A 15,908-nucleotide genomic window follows, 5' to 3' on the forward strand; every position below is an offset into this window, starting at 1 on the left:
ATGTAATACATTCGATAACTTTGAAATTTGGAACGTAAGTGACGTAAGTAAATAAGTAAGTAATTAGTATGCAAGTAAAGGAACAGTCTAATGAACAGCACTAATAAAAACAAGGTTGCCTACTCTGGATCTGGCTGAAGAAGCACATGGAGAAAGTTTTGGGCCTCCTGGCTCCTGCATGTTACATCAGGTGAGTCCCAGTTCAGGGTTCCCTCTCCGACCCTCAGCAGGGTAGCTCGATCGGTCTCACCCGCAAAAGGGCATCGGCACACGAGACTGTCAAATTAAAGAAAAACTGTTAGGAACAACATTTTTTTAAAAGTACATTGGAGATTTTGATTTCACATACCATATATAGGTGATAACACCTACAGACCTGACAGAGACAAAAAATCTATTAATACAATTCTGTTTGTAATTGTACATTAATTTTTGCAGATTGTTTTATTTTTTTTCATAGATTAAAGTTTAATAATATACAAAATATATATTTGCAAGAACTGTTTGCTTCAAGTCTACCCAAAATGAATAATTCCACTTACCAAATGTCAGTGGAAAAAGTGACTGGCTCTAGGTGAACAATCTCAGGTGCAACAAACTCTGGTGTACCGATCAAACTGTACTGATGTCTGGATGTGTCCATTTCTTGGCAGAAGCCAAAGTCACAGATCTTGATTTCATCTCTGGGTGGATACACCATGAGGATGTTATCAGGCTAAAGAAAGTGAAAATAAATATGGAGTTAAGAACTATGAGAAAATTATACGTATCGATAATATATTGTTAACGGGAAATCTTACTTTAATATCGAGATGCAAAATGTTCATGCTGTGAATGTGACCGACCCCTTCAAGGATCTGCTGAATGTATGACTGGACCTAAAATAACATTCAGAATATTATTAAAGAAACATTCATAATATTTGCAGCAGACTTTGTTGGTAACACATGAATATCTGAACCTCTTTCTCTGAGACTGATCCTTTCAGAAATAAATGGTCCAGCAACCCATGAGAACAGCACCTAGAGTTGATGTTAAAGAACGCTAACTGAATAAATATTGAATCAAACAAACTGAAATCGCTGTGGGGTAAAAGTTGTGGTCATATCGTAGCATCCAGCAAAAAAAAGATACATCTCTGTGATCAGCACCAGAGTTCGCCTGGTGCAAAAGAAGTCCAGCAAACAGGCCACTCTGGGATGAGCCAGACGAGATAACAAGTCCCTCTCCTGAAAGGCCCTGGTCCGCACGCTGCTCCGCAGAGGTAGGAACTTTGCAGCAAACACTTCGCCTGTCCGTCTGTGGACTACACGCTTGACTACTCCAAAGGTCCCCCTACAACACAAAGAGATGGTAAGGATCATCTGGATTCATGGGGAGGTTGAACTACATTGGGATGAAGCATGGGCTCACCTTCCAATTTCCTCATGCACATCATAAACTGAGAATAACTTTCTTCTCCTCCCCAGGTCCACCTCTCTCTCCTGATACTCCAGTAGGCCTGAAGCAAAGACAACTCTGTGAGTAAAACACACACTACTTAAAGCAATCAATAATCAATATATTATTATTATAATTATAATTATTATTATTATTGTCAATAATAATAATAATAATAATAATAATAATAATAATAATAATAATTGACATGCTTTACAACAAAGCTATGGTGGTAAGTACCCTTAATGTGGATCAACTGATAAAATAATAATACACAGTAGGCAATGTCTCACCTTCCTCTATTGTGAGCTGAGCCTGACATGAAGCATGACCAGAGTCATTGTAAGCAAAGCACGTGTAGACGCCGCTGTCCTCACCCTCTGGGCACACTATGGTCAATGAACATCTGGCACCCTGCTGCACAATCTTCACATTCTCATTGGCTGAAAGCTCCTCTCCATCCTTCAATCACAGAAGAGACTTAATACACAGAACTACTGAGTCTACAAATTCTGGACAATCTATAAACTATTCCACATTTTAAGAGAAAGAAATAAACTTAAAAAAAAGCACCGTAAAAAAAAATAATTCAAAAGTCAAAGTTTCTTTATTTGTCATTATACACACACAGGGATGGTACAATGAAATTTCAAGGCCAGATGGATAGTTGCTCCAGAGCCGCTGCACCCCAGGCGCGCCGCCACTACAGTCCAACATGACCTTATATTCCCTAGATGCATGTTTTTCCTGATAATGGGGGGAAAACGGAGAACCCGGAGGAAACCCATTCAGACACAGAGAGAACATGCAAACTCTTCACAGAAAGGCCATGTTGGAAATGATCGGGTTTGAACCCCTGACCTTCTCAGTGTGAGGCAGAAGTATTGTTATAGATTTTCATCAATATAGGTGCTTCGTTTGTGATTATTTCCACCATAACGAAAGTTTATGACCAAGGCTTCAGTGATTCAAATTCCTTGTCTGTTTTTTAACAAACAATGACAATTAAAACTGATTCTGATTCTGATTTACAGAACTCTTACCTTGTGCCATTTTATCTCAGGAGTAGGTCTTCCTGTGATGATGGCAGTAAATGTAGCCGGCTGGCCCGGTTCTACACAAATGTCCTCTGTAGGTACCTGAATGGAGGGAGGAGCTGAACAGAGGATCTGATCAGTTACTAATCATACAATTTAGAAAGGCGTCTCACTACTATCTTTAAGAGAGAAGAATACCATTCATAATTTCCTGCATTGACTCTGTCATGTAGAGCTCTTCCTCTTCATCCTCCAGGTAACAGGGAGGCTCTTGCTGCAGCTGAGCCATGGATGGTGAAGAAGGAATAGCTTCTTCTGTACCACATTCAGCTCTGGGGGTGTGAATACGATTAAATGAATGGAGGATTATCAAATAATAGTAATTATGTTTTTATTTACCACTAAGCATCTTCATGAATTCAGATGATAACAGTTTTTTTTTACAGCAGCTGCTGGTGACACCAAACTTACTGTTTGGAGTTTCCAGGTGGAAAAAGAATATTAGCAATAGAGGAGGTGCTGAAATCAGTCTGTAACCATTTCTTCACAAAGGCAGTGGACCAGCCCTCTGAGTCTGCATCTACGGAGTACACAGTGTCACTCAGTAGGAATGTATGGACTATTTTAGATTATTGTCTTACCTGAATCTTTGGAAAAATAAAAATGAAAACGTACATTACCTTACATTCATGGTGCAGTAATAATACATTTCTTACCTGAGGTCCTGAGGATCTAACCCCACTAACCAAACAGGAAATGGGCACATGCCCACTCCAGCATGGGGTAAAAGGAACACCTGGCCAGCACATGACCATCTTGTATTCGTAGCAATGGAGAGTTAGCTGGGCATGCATTGGCAAGAGGAGACAAGGGAATGTTGTGTGTTATCATGACAATGATGACTTACATGGAATGGTCCATGTGAGGAACCTCCTGCTTTAGGACTCGTAAAGGGAAGGTGGAGAAAGGTTAGAGACAATGGAAGGGCAAACAGGATGAACTGGTAACAAATACATAGAAAAAATGTAGACAAACAATTTTATAGACCATTTAAAGGATATCCTTCACATTTCCACCTACATCTAGTAATCCTGATGAATTTGTGAGTTCTATTCTACTCCATCATACGGCTATTGCTGACATTGTTGACAGAAATGACAACTACATAGGAATATTTAATTACTAATGACTATAGCAGAGAAATAATAGTGCCTACTATCACTACGGGCATCTTCTGGATCGTGTCTGTATATCGGAAGAAATTCATCCCTTTGCAGAAAGTGGAAAAACATTGATGAAAACACAAAAATCATTCCATAAGATTAATATATTGATGTCATTTCATGGGTAAGGATGTCGATGAGTGCAACATGGGATCTATGTTGAATGATTGCTATGCAATGCTTTTGGGTTATGGCGAGAGATGGTTCTTAGAAAGTAGTTATTGATCAGTGTGAAATGTGACTCTTTTTTTGCTTTGGTATTGATTATTAATCAATATATACATATGAAAAATAAATGAATTACATTGTAAGTCAAAAGTGTAAAGCTTAATTGGATACATACTGTATGTACAATGAGTTAAGGGATTGTTAAAGCCAATAACGTACAAAATTTATAATGTGAACATGTGTGAAATGGGAAAATGTCAGTAAGAGGCCAAATTGCCATCATCTGAATAGAATGGATGAATGGTAGTGGCTGAAGTGGATATGATGCAGAGTGTTGTTCATAGATGATGTGATGCAGAATGGATGACAGGATCAGAATGGCGGTGCACTGCAGTGAAACTGGGTGATGGCATGTGCTTCATCTCTCAACTAATGGATTGTGGGACGTCCACAGGAAAATGCTGTTGTTGGCTTCCATCTTGTGAGGAAGATATTCACCTCCAGTAGGTCTGGCATTCCTACCTTTAGGAGGCAAGTCCTGCGGTTGGTCGGTCTCAATGTCAGCCGGTGGTACATAGGCGGGACATAGTCCAGCTTTGCACTTGACACAGCCAAACTCATTCCAAAGCTAAACAAAAGACAATACCTGATGAACTACATCTCTGATGTCACAAATAATGACAATCTTGACAAAGTGGATTTTATATAAGAGAGTTTGTACCTCACACTCATACTGTCCAATATCTGTCTCTGTTGCACTGAAGACTGTCAGACACATGATCCCACTCCGAGCATCATTATGGATGGAGTATTTCTGCTGGTCAGTCAGCTCTTTGCCATCTTTCAACCACCTTTCAAACCCAAAGAAGTATCTCTCAAATACACAAAACCAACAAAGAAAATCCCATAACAACTAAATTTTCTCTGATTTACTGGACCTGATTCGTGGTAAAGGAGTGGTGAGTGTGGAGCAGGTGAACTGTATATCTTCTCCTTCTATCAGACAAGCACTCTCAAGCCGGGACACAAATCTGGGTGGCGCTAAAGTGATGGAGGAAAACATGAATATAATTATAGTCTTCAATTATAAATAGATTGCAAGAGGTGGTGAAACAAATAGTAACAAAGACAATCATGATAGTTGTTTGTCTTCGTTACTATTTGTTTCACTGATAGTTGTAGTACCACTATTATCAGTATAACTAGTTAAAGCAGTAAAAGTTTCCTTTCACAAATAAACTCATTTCTGTAAATGCAACAATTACAAAACTTCCTTAGAAAGCAGAAAAACAGGAAAGCAGGGGGGTAAAAACTCATATTGCAGTAGTGTTTGACTGATAATCATAATCAGGGTTGTAGTATGCAGCTCCTCTGTGCAGATGCCGCACAAACATTTGCCTGTTATGGCATAAAGTGGCTTACCACTTAGGATGAATCCATAGACTTACCCTGTACCACAACCGTAGCCAAAGTACCAGCACCGCCCATAAAGTTGCTAGCATAGCAAGCATACTGCCCAGAGTCCTCTGCAGTGAGACTGTCCAGAACAAGGCTGCAGGTGCCAGACCGGTCTGCTGTGATGATATGGTGGGGGTCATCTTCTAAGGGAAGGCCATCTAAAAGGTGTACGTCAGATTTTTACTGCTAATCCATCATAGTAACCAATTCATATAATCCATTACATGCAAATTTCCCCCCGAAAATTAAAGATAGACAAAGTGAAACATTGCTTTTTGCAATATGTAGCATTATGGACCAATATTGTTCGTACTCTATTCATATATTTGTGCAAGACACTCCTAACCTTTGAGCCAGCTGATGCCTGGTTGTGGTAATCCAGTTACTTTACAGGTCAGTTTGATTGCATGTCCTATTTTTGTTGTGCAGTCAGACAGCAGTGACTCAAACACTGGTGTGCCTGTTGACGGACACAAACACAGATATAGAAATCACTCAATAATTGTAGGAATAAACTTGTTAGCTACATCTATGTCATGAAAGATGCCTGATCATCAATCATTCAAAAATATGAGAGAATCTCTGGGTAAGAGACCACCAAGACAGCTAGAGGACTCAGAATTTAACGCATGCCTTTAACTGACATTGGGATTTTAAGAATGGAGATAGCTAACTGAAAACAAACAAGGAGATTCTCCAACAGTGTAATATTGTCTTTGAATGAAAAATTTACTGCTTGATGGCAGGCTGGAACGTTGTTGTTGCTCCTTTAGGTCTTTGAGCCAGGAGAGTTTAACCAGGGAGGAGCGACCCTGCAGTGTGTACCTCCGCAATGAGCCCCTATGCTCATGCCACAAGCCCCAGGACTTTTCATCTCCATCCACAGTCTCCTTTACTTCCACATCATTCAGCTGAGTTGATTGTAAAGGTGAGAGAAACAACGGGTCAGTGAGATGAGGAGTTCACAGTTCAAGAGACAGCTATGAGCGGATTCTGAAGTATGGAAGTAGTCATCAGATTGTCCAAATGTGCAATGAAATGGTTATTTTTTTAATTAATAATACAACAACAATAAGAATAATAAACATTTTTTAAAAATTATATTAATACAGCAGTAATTCACACGTCATACCTTCATTTTGTTTTTGAAAACGTAGGTGTCGCTGCTGCTAGTGTCTCTCTTCAGTTTACACAGAACAATACATTCCTTAAACAGGAAGACTTGTCTTTGATGTTCTCTGGATGTTGTAGTAACTTCTGGAGTTTCTTCCCAAACTGTGAAGACTCCCTGAAGAGAAGACGCCAGGGGACAATAACACAGCATGAGGAACAAGTGTGACTTCATGTGTTCTTAACCAATCATGTGTCTGTTCAAGGCTGATAATCATGTGAGTAATATAGGCAGATTTACTTTAACCCAGGGTTGGGTTAAAGTCATGGTAACACTCTGGATGAGATGTCAGGTCATCACGGTGCCACATCAACAACAAACAAACACACATATTCACACTCACACCGACAGACAGTGACCAATTCACTTAAAATGCATATTATTGGAGGTGAGAGGAACCTGGAGAACCCAGAGAGAACCCACACACATGAAGGAATCAAACCCAGAACCTCCTTGATCCAGGTTCACACAGTGAAATAGTTTGTAGTGATGCATCCATCTGATTAATCCACAACTCATTCAGAGCTGTCTAGAAAATAAACACATCAGAATTTTCTCTGTCCTATCAAATTTAAATTGATAGCTTTTTTGCATTGTATCAAATGTTATATAATAGTTCCTGCAATGGAATTACCACATGAACACATCTAATCCTGCAGTATATATCACACACAATGAAGAAATCTGTCAGAAAGCTCAAAGTCTGCAAGATTTAAAAGACAATATAGTCTACAAGGGACATGGAGTCCATGGAGTTTCCTGTCTAACCTCGTCTGTCAGCCTGTCCATCACCATAGCCTCTTCTTGTTCGCTATGGTGATGGACAGGCTGACAGACGAGGTTAGACAGCAATCTCCATGGAATAAGATGTTTACAGATGACATTGTGATCTGCAGTGAGAGCAGGGAACAGGTGGAGGAGAAGCTAGAGAGGTGGAGGTTTGTCCTGGAAAGGAGAGGAATGAAGGTTAGCCGCAGTAAGACAGAGTACATGTGTGTGAATGAGAGGGACCCAAGTGGAAGAGTGAGGTTACAGGGAGAAGAGATCAAGAAGGTGGAGGATTTTAAGTACTTAGGGTCAACAGTCCAGAGCAATGGAGAGTGAGGAAAAGAGGTGAAGAAGCGTGTACAGGCAGGACGGAACGGGTGGAGGAAAGTGTCAGGTGTGATGGGTGGTAGAAGAGTTTCAGCTAAAATGAAAGGAAAGGTGTACAAAACTGTGGTGAGACCAGCGATGTTGTTTGGCCTAGAGACAGTGTCACTGAGGAAAAGACAGGAGACAGAGCTGGAGGTAGCAGAGATGAAGATGCTGAGGTTCTCTCTGGGAGTGACCAGGAAGGATAGGATCAGGAATGAGTACATCAGAGGGACAGCACATGTTAGAGGTTTTGGAGATAAAGTCAGAGAGGCCAGACTGAGATGGTTTGGACATGTCCAGAGGAGAGATAGTGAATATATTGGTAGAAGGATGCTGAGTTTTGAACTGCCAGGAGAGGGCTAGGGGAATTCCAAAGAGGAGGTTTATGGATGTAGTGAAAGAGAACATGAAGGTAGTTGGTGTGAGAGAAGAGGATGCAGAAGACAGGGTTAGATGGAGGCAATTGATTCACTGTGGCAACCCCTGAAGGGAGAAGCCGAAAGGAAAAGAAGAATGGTCTACAAGGGACAATATCTGTAAAGGTGTTCATCTCATAACATTGTATGTCTGGATTTGAATGATACCAGTGATGATTCATTGTAGATGCACCAGCACGTGCATCACCTGAAAAATGTGCATTTTTAAAAGCAGGAAAAATACCCAGATTAATTTCAGAGCAGACCTTTGTTAGAAAATTGGACAATCAAATTTCCGCAACCACAAAAGTGTGATGGACTAAAAAAGTTCTTGCCCTTACCAGACCAATGTGCACAATGGTATACCAATGGGTAAAAGTTTAAAATCGATACTGTTCTGCATTATCTTACATGAACTGATTGAGGCTGTTTTGCAGTGGTAAACCCGTATGATGAACAATCAATACAATACATTGCTTCAACCAGACACAGAATTTATCGTTTAGACAAGATGTCATCTGAATATACCTGTCGCACTGGTTCACCCAGCGTGGTTAAATGAGCTGGATAGTTCTCAATGAGTGATACTTGGTGCAGGTTGTCAGACCTCCAAGGCAGACAGGACACCATGGAGAAGGCCTCCTCCAAAAAACAGCAGTTCTGGCCACTTTTTGCTTTATTCTTTAATAACTCCTGCATGTAAAAGTTTAATTTAAACACGAGATGTCAACTGAAATAAAATAACATTGAATGGCAGAACCATTTTAAATAATTCTAAAGAAAATCCAACATATAAATATAAATAAATAAATAAATAAATCAATCAATCAATCAATCAATCAATCAATCAATCAATATATATATATATATATATATATATATATATATATATATATATATATATATATATATATATATATATATATATATATATATATACACATCATGCAATTATTCTTTTGGGATATAAGAAAATAGCTTAACATATCATTTAGCCTTTAAATAATACATTTCATAATACTATTGTTCCAATCAAACCAATGTTACTGATGAAACTTTCAAAAGCCATAATTAAAATAAATCCCTAGGCTGACCTTCAGTAAAGCTTGGTATGTTTGAATCCTCTCCACTGGCCGCTGGAGGAACGTGAGTACATCCATAGAATGAGTGTCAGGCTTTCCAGAATCTGTTAACTCCTGAAGCAAATTGAGCAATAAATTTAGCAAATTAGATCAATGTAAACACTTTTTTTTCCATTCTTCTTAAAACACAAATTTTGTGAGTACTTTGAAATACTGTTGGGTAGGCTTGTCTGTGACGCTGGCCTCTGCTTGTGCTTGTCCAACCATGTAGTGAAGATACTTCTCAAAGTCCTCGGTGTGCTTGATCAGATGCATGGCTACATCATCATCCGTGACACAGTCTCTCAGACCGGGGAGGAGAAACCTGGTGAGATATGTTTATTTGCATGTTTAATGAAAATGTTTGCAAGAACATTGAATGTAAGTATAACACATTTCCCTTACCTCTCATGCAGAAATACAATGTTCTTGATATTCCTGAAAATAATCTCTTTCTGGTTGAGGATATTAAAGGGAACATGTTGGCCTGAGTCCAGACGATTAAGATGATTACTAGTAAAAGTCTTCATCTCCTTTACAAACTCCGCTTCCCCATCAATCAGCCCTTGGATCAGTTGGCTGAAGGAAATGGGAATTTAATTAGTGCAGATTTTGAAAAGATGCAGCAATTTTATTTTATTTTTTCTCCTGTTCCAAACACATACAGTCTCCATCATGAAAACCATGTTATTTGCAGAATGAGTGCATGAAACAAGCAAATAATTTTAATAGTACACATAACTTCCCAAAACATAACATTATCATACAAAACAACGGTGCCAAGAGATTTTTCCTCCCATTTCATGATATAAATGTAGAGTTATGGACCTCATAGCTCTCTTGTATTCTTCTCCTGTTGACCCAATTCCATCAAGATCTTCTTGAGGTGTTCTCAACTGTGAGAAGGTTTCCTGTTGAAGAGATTAATGTGAGTGTTAGCCATTAAAAGACTCATATACTTAGTAAATGACATTTCAGTATTGTTTGATTGACGTCTCATTTATTCTGTATTGGAACTGACATCTGGATTTATACTCCCTACCTTCCTCTTCTTCTCCAGGTATGCTGGACACACCCAGCCCTGTCGAGCAGGGTTAGTTTTGGTGGGCTTTGTTCTCACTAGCCATTTATCAGGATGAACAGAGTCCAGGATCTCTACAAACTGTCCCTCCTTCAGAACAAAACTGTCTTTACGTCCACTGTTTGTAATGCAGTCAGCTCGAGTCACATACATTTCAAATGTCTGAAGTGAAAAAATACAAACACATAAATTTAGGTTTTATGCAGCGTACTCAAATACAAAACAATATTTTTTCAAAATGCCAATGCTATCATAATTATGACAATTATAACAATTATAATTCACAATTACATTTATTGAACATAAAATGTGCACGGACACAGAGCAGTACCTCTCGTCGGTCCTCTTCTCCTTCTGACTCCGATCCAGAGACAGCACTTATCAAAGGTGACTGACCGCGGTGATGTTTAGGAGATACAGCCCTCAGTCTGCCTTCATGAGAACCTAACAAATTAAACAGGAACATTTCTTTTCTATATCTATTGTCTCCTGACAGGAAACAAATACCAGTGGAGAGATGATAAACAGAGTTTAAATAAAATTCATGAAATTTCTGACCTTTAACCTTTAGTAGTTTCTTTGGATGCTGTGCTGCAGCTAGTTGTTCTTTGTCATCCTTCACAGGGACTTGGTCTGCTGGTTTGGTCACTTCCCTGTTCAACATGAAAACAGTGGCACTTACATAAAAATTAATAATTTGTATGAGAAAACTCCTTCCTCGGTATACTGACCTTGGTATGGCTGTGAATGTCTCCGGAGCTGTCTCATAATCGGAAGGACTTGACACTGTTGAAAGAAGGAATCAGTATGAACTGAACCATTACTCTACTGTATGTTAGAGAATAAGAGTGCCTACTCACTGGAGCTGGCAGTAATGAGCGAGGACCCTCTCCTGTCTTGCAGACTCATGTGAGCATCCTGCTGCTCAGTCAGGTTGTAGGCCTCCCACAGAGAGAGGCTCAAACTTTCAACGTAACTCCCAGCATCTGCAGGTGATGAGGGCACCTGGGGTGGGGTCTGAGGAAGCTTGTGAGTCTGTGAGTCGGACTGGGTCTCAGGCTTTGGATAAGCAAGTTGCAGTGGTGTTATGGCTGCAAGTGGTGGGTGCACAGGCTTCTGGACTGTCACTGCAGGCTTCTGAGGGTGTACAACCGTTATATTTCCATTGTAGGAGGTCACACCAAACTTGTTTACTGCCTCGCATGTGTAGATCCCATTGTCATTACTGGTGAGGTTTTTGATCACCAGTGTGCATACGCCACCTTCTGTAGTCTCAATATGACAACGATGGTCATTTGTGATTTGTTGGCTATTTTTCAACCATCTTACTGTGGTGGGTTGTCCTTCAACTTTACACACTAGTGTGAGTGTTCCATGAAGATCTGCACTTTGGTTCTTAAACATTTCTTTAAAAGCAGGTCGCATATCTTTACGGATTTTGTAACCTTTGAAAGCAGCCTGAATCTTGACCGCAGCCTCTTGGAGTTGTTGTTCCTCCTCGATACTGGCATTAGTTTCCAGTGTAGCTTCCTTTGGAAGTTCTTGTTTCTGGGGTGTATGAATTGGAGGAAGAAGACAGGGCTGAACCGAACCTTCAGCAAAAGAGCCAGAGGGCCTTACATCTCTGTGTGGCTCTGGTATCTCAGTCAAAGCCTCTAAGAAAGTTTCATCTTCAGATATGTAGAGAAGGGGAATGTCTTCTGACATCTTGGAATGCCCGTCTTCCTCTCTTCTCATTGGCTCAACTGCAAGTTTAATTTCTTGAGTTACCTCAGGTTCTTTTCTCATGGGTTTTACTGATTGTTTGATCGGCTGTTTGGTGTTTTCATCCCTTTCTGCAGTTTTAACAGGGGGTTTAACTCTCTCAACCACCTCCGTGTCTGCTGTCACTGATTGTTTCTTCTCAGGTTTTGGTTTCTCTTCAACTTGTTTTTTCAAAGACAATGTTGACTCTTCAATTGGACGATCATAAATAGTTTTTGCTACAACTCTTGTCGACTGTTGATCATCATGATCTGTCTCTGTGTCCTTTGAATATTGGTTTTCTACTCCCCCCTTTCCTTTGCTTTTTGTTCTCATAGGTGGTTTTGGTGGTGTGAATTCAGCCTCTTTTTCTGTATCTTCAGGTTGTTCATTTGACTCTTGATCATCTGTTATATTCAGTGGCTTTTTCTTTTCTTCTCTTTCTGTGGACACTGGTCTCACATGGTCTGTCTCTGCATGGTCTTTGGCATAATCACTGACAGATGAGTCCACTGACTGGACAAGGCTTTTTCCACATTCTTTTGGATAATACTTAATCGATTCAACTGATGCTATTTCCTTTCCATTAGCTCTTATTGGCGATTTAGAGACTTTTTGTTCTGGTTCATCTACTTCATTTTTCTTTATTATACACTTCTCCTTTTGTTCATTTATTGCTTCTTTCACAAACTTTTCAAGTGGTTTAACAGGCTTTTCTTCTTCGCTATTTTTCCATAGGTTTTCATTTCTCTCAGCTTTACTTGTTTTTACTAAATATTCTCCGGTTTGTTTAGACATCTGTTCATTTCCCTGTTCCATACTTATTATTGGTCGCTGATTTTGCTCAAACACTGTGTCTCCCAGAATCTTGTCTGACTGAGTTACTTTAGGGTCAAATCTCCCTAAATTCTCTGACTTCGTTCCTGGATCTCTTGTGTCCATGAAAGCACCTTTCTCTATAACCAAAGTTTTTGTTGGTTCCTCTTCCTCCCTGTCAACCCTATCGTCCTTCAAAAGTGGTGTTATTGGCTTACTAGCTGTATTGTACACTTCACTATCTTCCTCTCCGTGTTTTTCCACTTGTGTGACTCTTTGTACAACATCGTCTTTGTCCATAGACCTTGCAGCTTGGATGCCCTTTTGATCATCATTAGTCTCCTTTAACATGGGCTGTTTTATGTCAAACACTGAATCCACATGTTTTTCTGAACCGAAAGATGCTTTCCTATTCATCCTCTTTTTGGGCTCTGGGGGAACGGGCCTTTCATTCGCTGGATGAGCTATTTTGATGAGTTTTGTTTTCTCTATGGTGTTCCCAGGCTGTTTCGACATCTGTTCAAGTTCATTTTCTATCTCAGGGCTTATTAACTGCTGTCTCTTCTGCTCAAACACAGTATCTCTCTGACCTGTGTCTGGCCAACTCACATTATCATCAACTTTTACTGATCTCTCTAAATGTCTGTCTGGTTCTCTTGTGTCTGTAAAAACATCATTTTCCATTTCCAATGGCCTAGGTTGTTTTTCCATCTTCCTTTCTGCCTCTTCTTCCCTATGCAGTAGTCTCATTGTCTTATCAACTACATTGCTCACATCACTTTCTTTATCCTCAGGCTTTTGTGTTACATGCTTTACAGAATCAACGTTCATAGATCTTTCAGGCTGAATGCTTTTCTGGTCCTCATTAGTTTCCCTTAGCATAGATTGCTTTATGTCAAGGACCGGCTCAATGTCCTTTTCCACATTTGAGATGGATGCTTTCCTATTAGATCTCTTTTTGGGCTCTGGAGCAACAGGCCTTTCAATCTCTGGTTGAGCAGATGGTTTCGTTTTCTCTAAAGTCTTTCCAAGTTGTTTTGACATCAGTGCAGTTTCTTCCTCCTTTTCTAGACTTATAAATGGCTGTTTATTTTGATCAAATGCAGCATCTCCAGCAACTTTGGTTCCCTGACTTGTATATGGTTCCACTTTGTCTCGTTTCTCATACTTCCTCTCTGGTTGTCTTGCCTCTATGTAAACATTAGAGTCCATTTCCAACGGCTTCGGTTGTTCCTTTACATTCCAGTCAACTTCCTTTTCCTTCTCCAGTGGTGTCATTGTCTCATCACCAGTCTTGTACTGCTCACTGTCTTCATTCTTAGGTACTTCCTGCTGTGCTGGATTCTTTACAATAACAAAGTCTTTGTCCAAAGACCCTGCAGGATGGATGCTCTTTTGGTATTCATTATTCCCCCTTAACAGGGATTGATTTATATCTTTTTCTAAACTTGTAAATGATGCTTTCCGAGCAGCTCTTGTTTTGGGCTCTGGAGGAGTAGGCTTATCAATCTCTGGATGAACAATTGGTTTAGAAACCATTTCCTTTTCCTGAGTCATTGTTGTTGGAGGCTCTAACTTCGGTGGGGCCAGTTGTAGTGCTACACAAGAGAATAAGAAATATTTTGTTGAGAGCCAGTTCTTGGAGACTGGACATAAACAAAGATAAAACAATAAATAAATAAAAAAACTTGTACTATTTCTGTAAGCTTGCCAAGGACCTAACAACATCCATGTACCTTTCACTGTCACAGTTGCTGTGGTCTCTGCATTCCCTTCTAGACACGAGTAGCTGCCGCTGTCTTCAGGTTTGAGCTCCTTGATGTGGAGCTGCAGGAAGCAGTCATCTTGCTTCATCTCGTACTTCCTGCTGGCTCTCAGTGGCAGTTTGTCCTTCCTCCATTGTACTGATATTCCAGGCTTAGACAGCTCACAGCACAGGGTGGCCGTACCTCCCTCCTCTACCTTCACATTCTGTAGTTCTTGTTTGAAATATTTGGGGAGCTCTAAGGAATATAAAATGTTTATGCAGTAACATATTGAAATGTTTTAGTGAAACACAAACAACATTTGACATAGATAAGATGTAAGATGTATTAAGTAATTTTGATGAACCTTTCACTGTTAAGGTTGCAGCGGTTGATGCACTTTCTGCATGACATGAGTAACTACCACTGTCCTCAGGTTTGAGCTCACTGATGTGGAGCTGGAGCAGGCAGCCATCTTGTTCCATCTCATACTTCATGTTAGCTTTAACTCTCAATGGTAAATTGTTCTTCTTCCATGTCACTGCTACTCCAGGCTTTGACAGTTCACAGTGAAAGGAGGCTGTATCTCCCTCCTTAGCCTCTAAACTTTGCAACTCTTTGTTGAAATATGGAGTGAGCTCTGGGTAAGTGGGACAGGGCAGCTCAAAATACCAGTTGCAAAATAGAACCAAATATAATTTGTAAAATGCATTTTGTTTGACTGGTTTGACATAGTTTACATAATCCAGATTGCTTTTTGGAATAACAGGAAAATCCATTTTCATACAAACACAAATGTGTTTTAAGTATTTACATATTTCTATTCATAGTTTCTAGCACAGAGTTTTTGCATGCAGTCACCCCACCAGACACATACACACACCTTTCACAGTCACAGTTGCTGTTGTCTCTGCACTTCCTGCTTGACACAAGTAGTTTCCCCTGTCCTCAGGCTTCAGCTGCATAATGTGCAGCTGGAGGAGGCCGCCATCTTGTTTCATCTCATACTTCTTGCCTGCTTTTAGTACTAGACTATTCTTCTTCCATTGCACTGATACTCCAGGTTTAGACAGTTCACAGCACAGACAGGCTGAACCTCCCTCCTCTACCTCCACATTTTCTAGGCTCTTCTTGAAAAATGGTGGGAGCTCTGGGAAATGGGTATAAACTAAGTAAATAAACAGCGCACCCTCGCGGATTCGCGCATTAACGCTTGCGACTTCACGCCATCGCAGATTTTTGGTAGGCAGTCACATAAATAGGTACATCAAAAACAATGCAAACACTATAGACACTTCACTCTACCCATGTCTATCTAGGCCTGTTTTATTTATGCCTTTTTATTCCTATAC

At 40.0% G+C, this 15,908-nt stretch overlaps 1 protein-coding gene across 1 annotated transcript in view; it reads right to left on the reverse strand.

The window, feature by feature from the left end:
* obscna (obscurin, cytoskeletal calmodulin and titin-interacting RhoGEF a) overlaps nucleotides 1-15,908 on the reverse strand; it is a 43,912-nt gene that overhangs the window by 7,645 nt on the left and 20,359 nt on the right. The window contains exons 40-70 of the mRNA XM_068319288.1: nucleotides 15,440-15,706; nucleotides 14,924-15,196; nucleotides 14,548-14,814; nucleotides 11,113-14,409; nucleotides 10,984-11,038; nucleotides 10,811-10,905; nucleotides 10,584-10,696; nucleotides 10,214-10,414; nucleotides 10,000-10,082; nucleotides 9,577-9,750; nucleotides 9,337-9,496; nucleotides 9,145-9,246; nucleotides 8,579-8,743; nucleotides 6,459-6,614; nucleotides 6,060-6,237; nucleotides 5,673-5,786; nucleotides 5,317-5,484; nucleotides 4,807-4,909; nucleotides 4,590-4,719; nucleotides 4,391-4,496; nucleotides 2,949-3,057; nucleotides 2,676-2,809; nucleotides 2,484-2,596; nucleotides 1,734-1,902; nucleotides 1,414-1,501; nucleotides 1,135-1,335; nucleotides 962-1,022; nucleotides 801-878; nucleotides 543-715; nucleotides 350-376; nucleotides 124-276 (exon numbers count right to left, since the gene is read on the reverse strand). Of these exons, the coding sequence (XP_068175389.1) occupies nucleotides 124-276; nucleotides 350-376; nucleotides 543-715; nucleotides 801-878; nucleotides 962-1,022; nucleotides 1,135-1,335; nucleotides 1,414-1,501; nucleotides 1,734-1,902; nucleotides 2,484-2,596; nucleotides 2,676-2,809; nucleotides 2,949-3,057; nucleotides 4,391-4,496; nucleotides 4,590-4,719; nucleotides 4,807-4,909; nucleotides 5,317-5,484; nucleotides 5,673-5,786; nucleotides 6,060-6,237; nucleotides 6,459-6,614; nucleotides 8,579-8,743; nucleotides 9,145-9,246; nucleotides 9,337-9,496; nucleotides 9,577-9,750; nucleotides 10,000-10,082; nucleotides 10,214-10,414; nucleotides 10,584-10,696; nucleotides 10,811-10,905; nucleotides 10,984-11,038; nucleotides 11,113-14,409; nucleotides 14,548-14,814; nucleotides 14,924-15,196; nucleotides 15,440-15,706 (7,513 nt within the window). The remainder of the gene's footprint in view (nucleotides 1-123; nucleotides 277-349; nucleotides 377-542; nucleotides 716-800; nucleotides 879-961; nucleotides 1,023-1,134; nucleotides 1,336-1,413; nucleotides 1,502-1,733; nucleotides 1,903-2,483; nucleotides 2,597-2,675; nucleotides 2,810-2,948; nucleotides 3,058-4,390; nucleotides 4,497-4,589; nucleotides 4,720-4,806; nucleotides 4,910-5,316; nucleotides 5,485-5,672; nucleotides 5,787-6,059; nucleotides 6,238-6,458; nucleotides 6,615-8,578; nucleotides 8,744-9,144; nucleotides 9,247-9,336; nucleotides 9,497-9,576; nucleotides 9,751-9,999; nucleotides 10,083-10,213; nucleotides 10,415-10,583; nucleotides 10,697-10,810; nucleotides 10,906-10,983; nucleotides 11,039-11,112; nucleotides 14,410-14,547; nucleotides 14,815-14,923; nucleotides 15,197-15,439; nucleotides 15,707-15,908) is intronic.

Source organism: Antennarius striatus, chromosome 7 (assembly GCF_040054535.1).
Source record: "Antennarius striatus isolate MH-2024 chromosome 7, ASM4005453v1, whole genome shotgun sequence".
Taxonomy (NCBI): Eukaryota; Metazoa; Chordata; class Actinopteri; order Lophiiformes; family Antennariidae; genus Antennarius; species Antennarius striatus.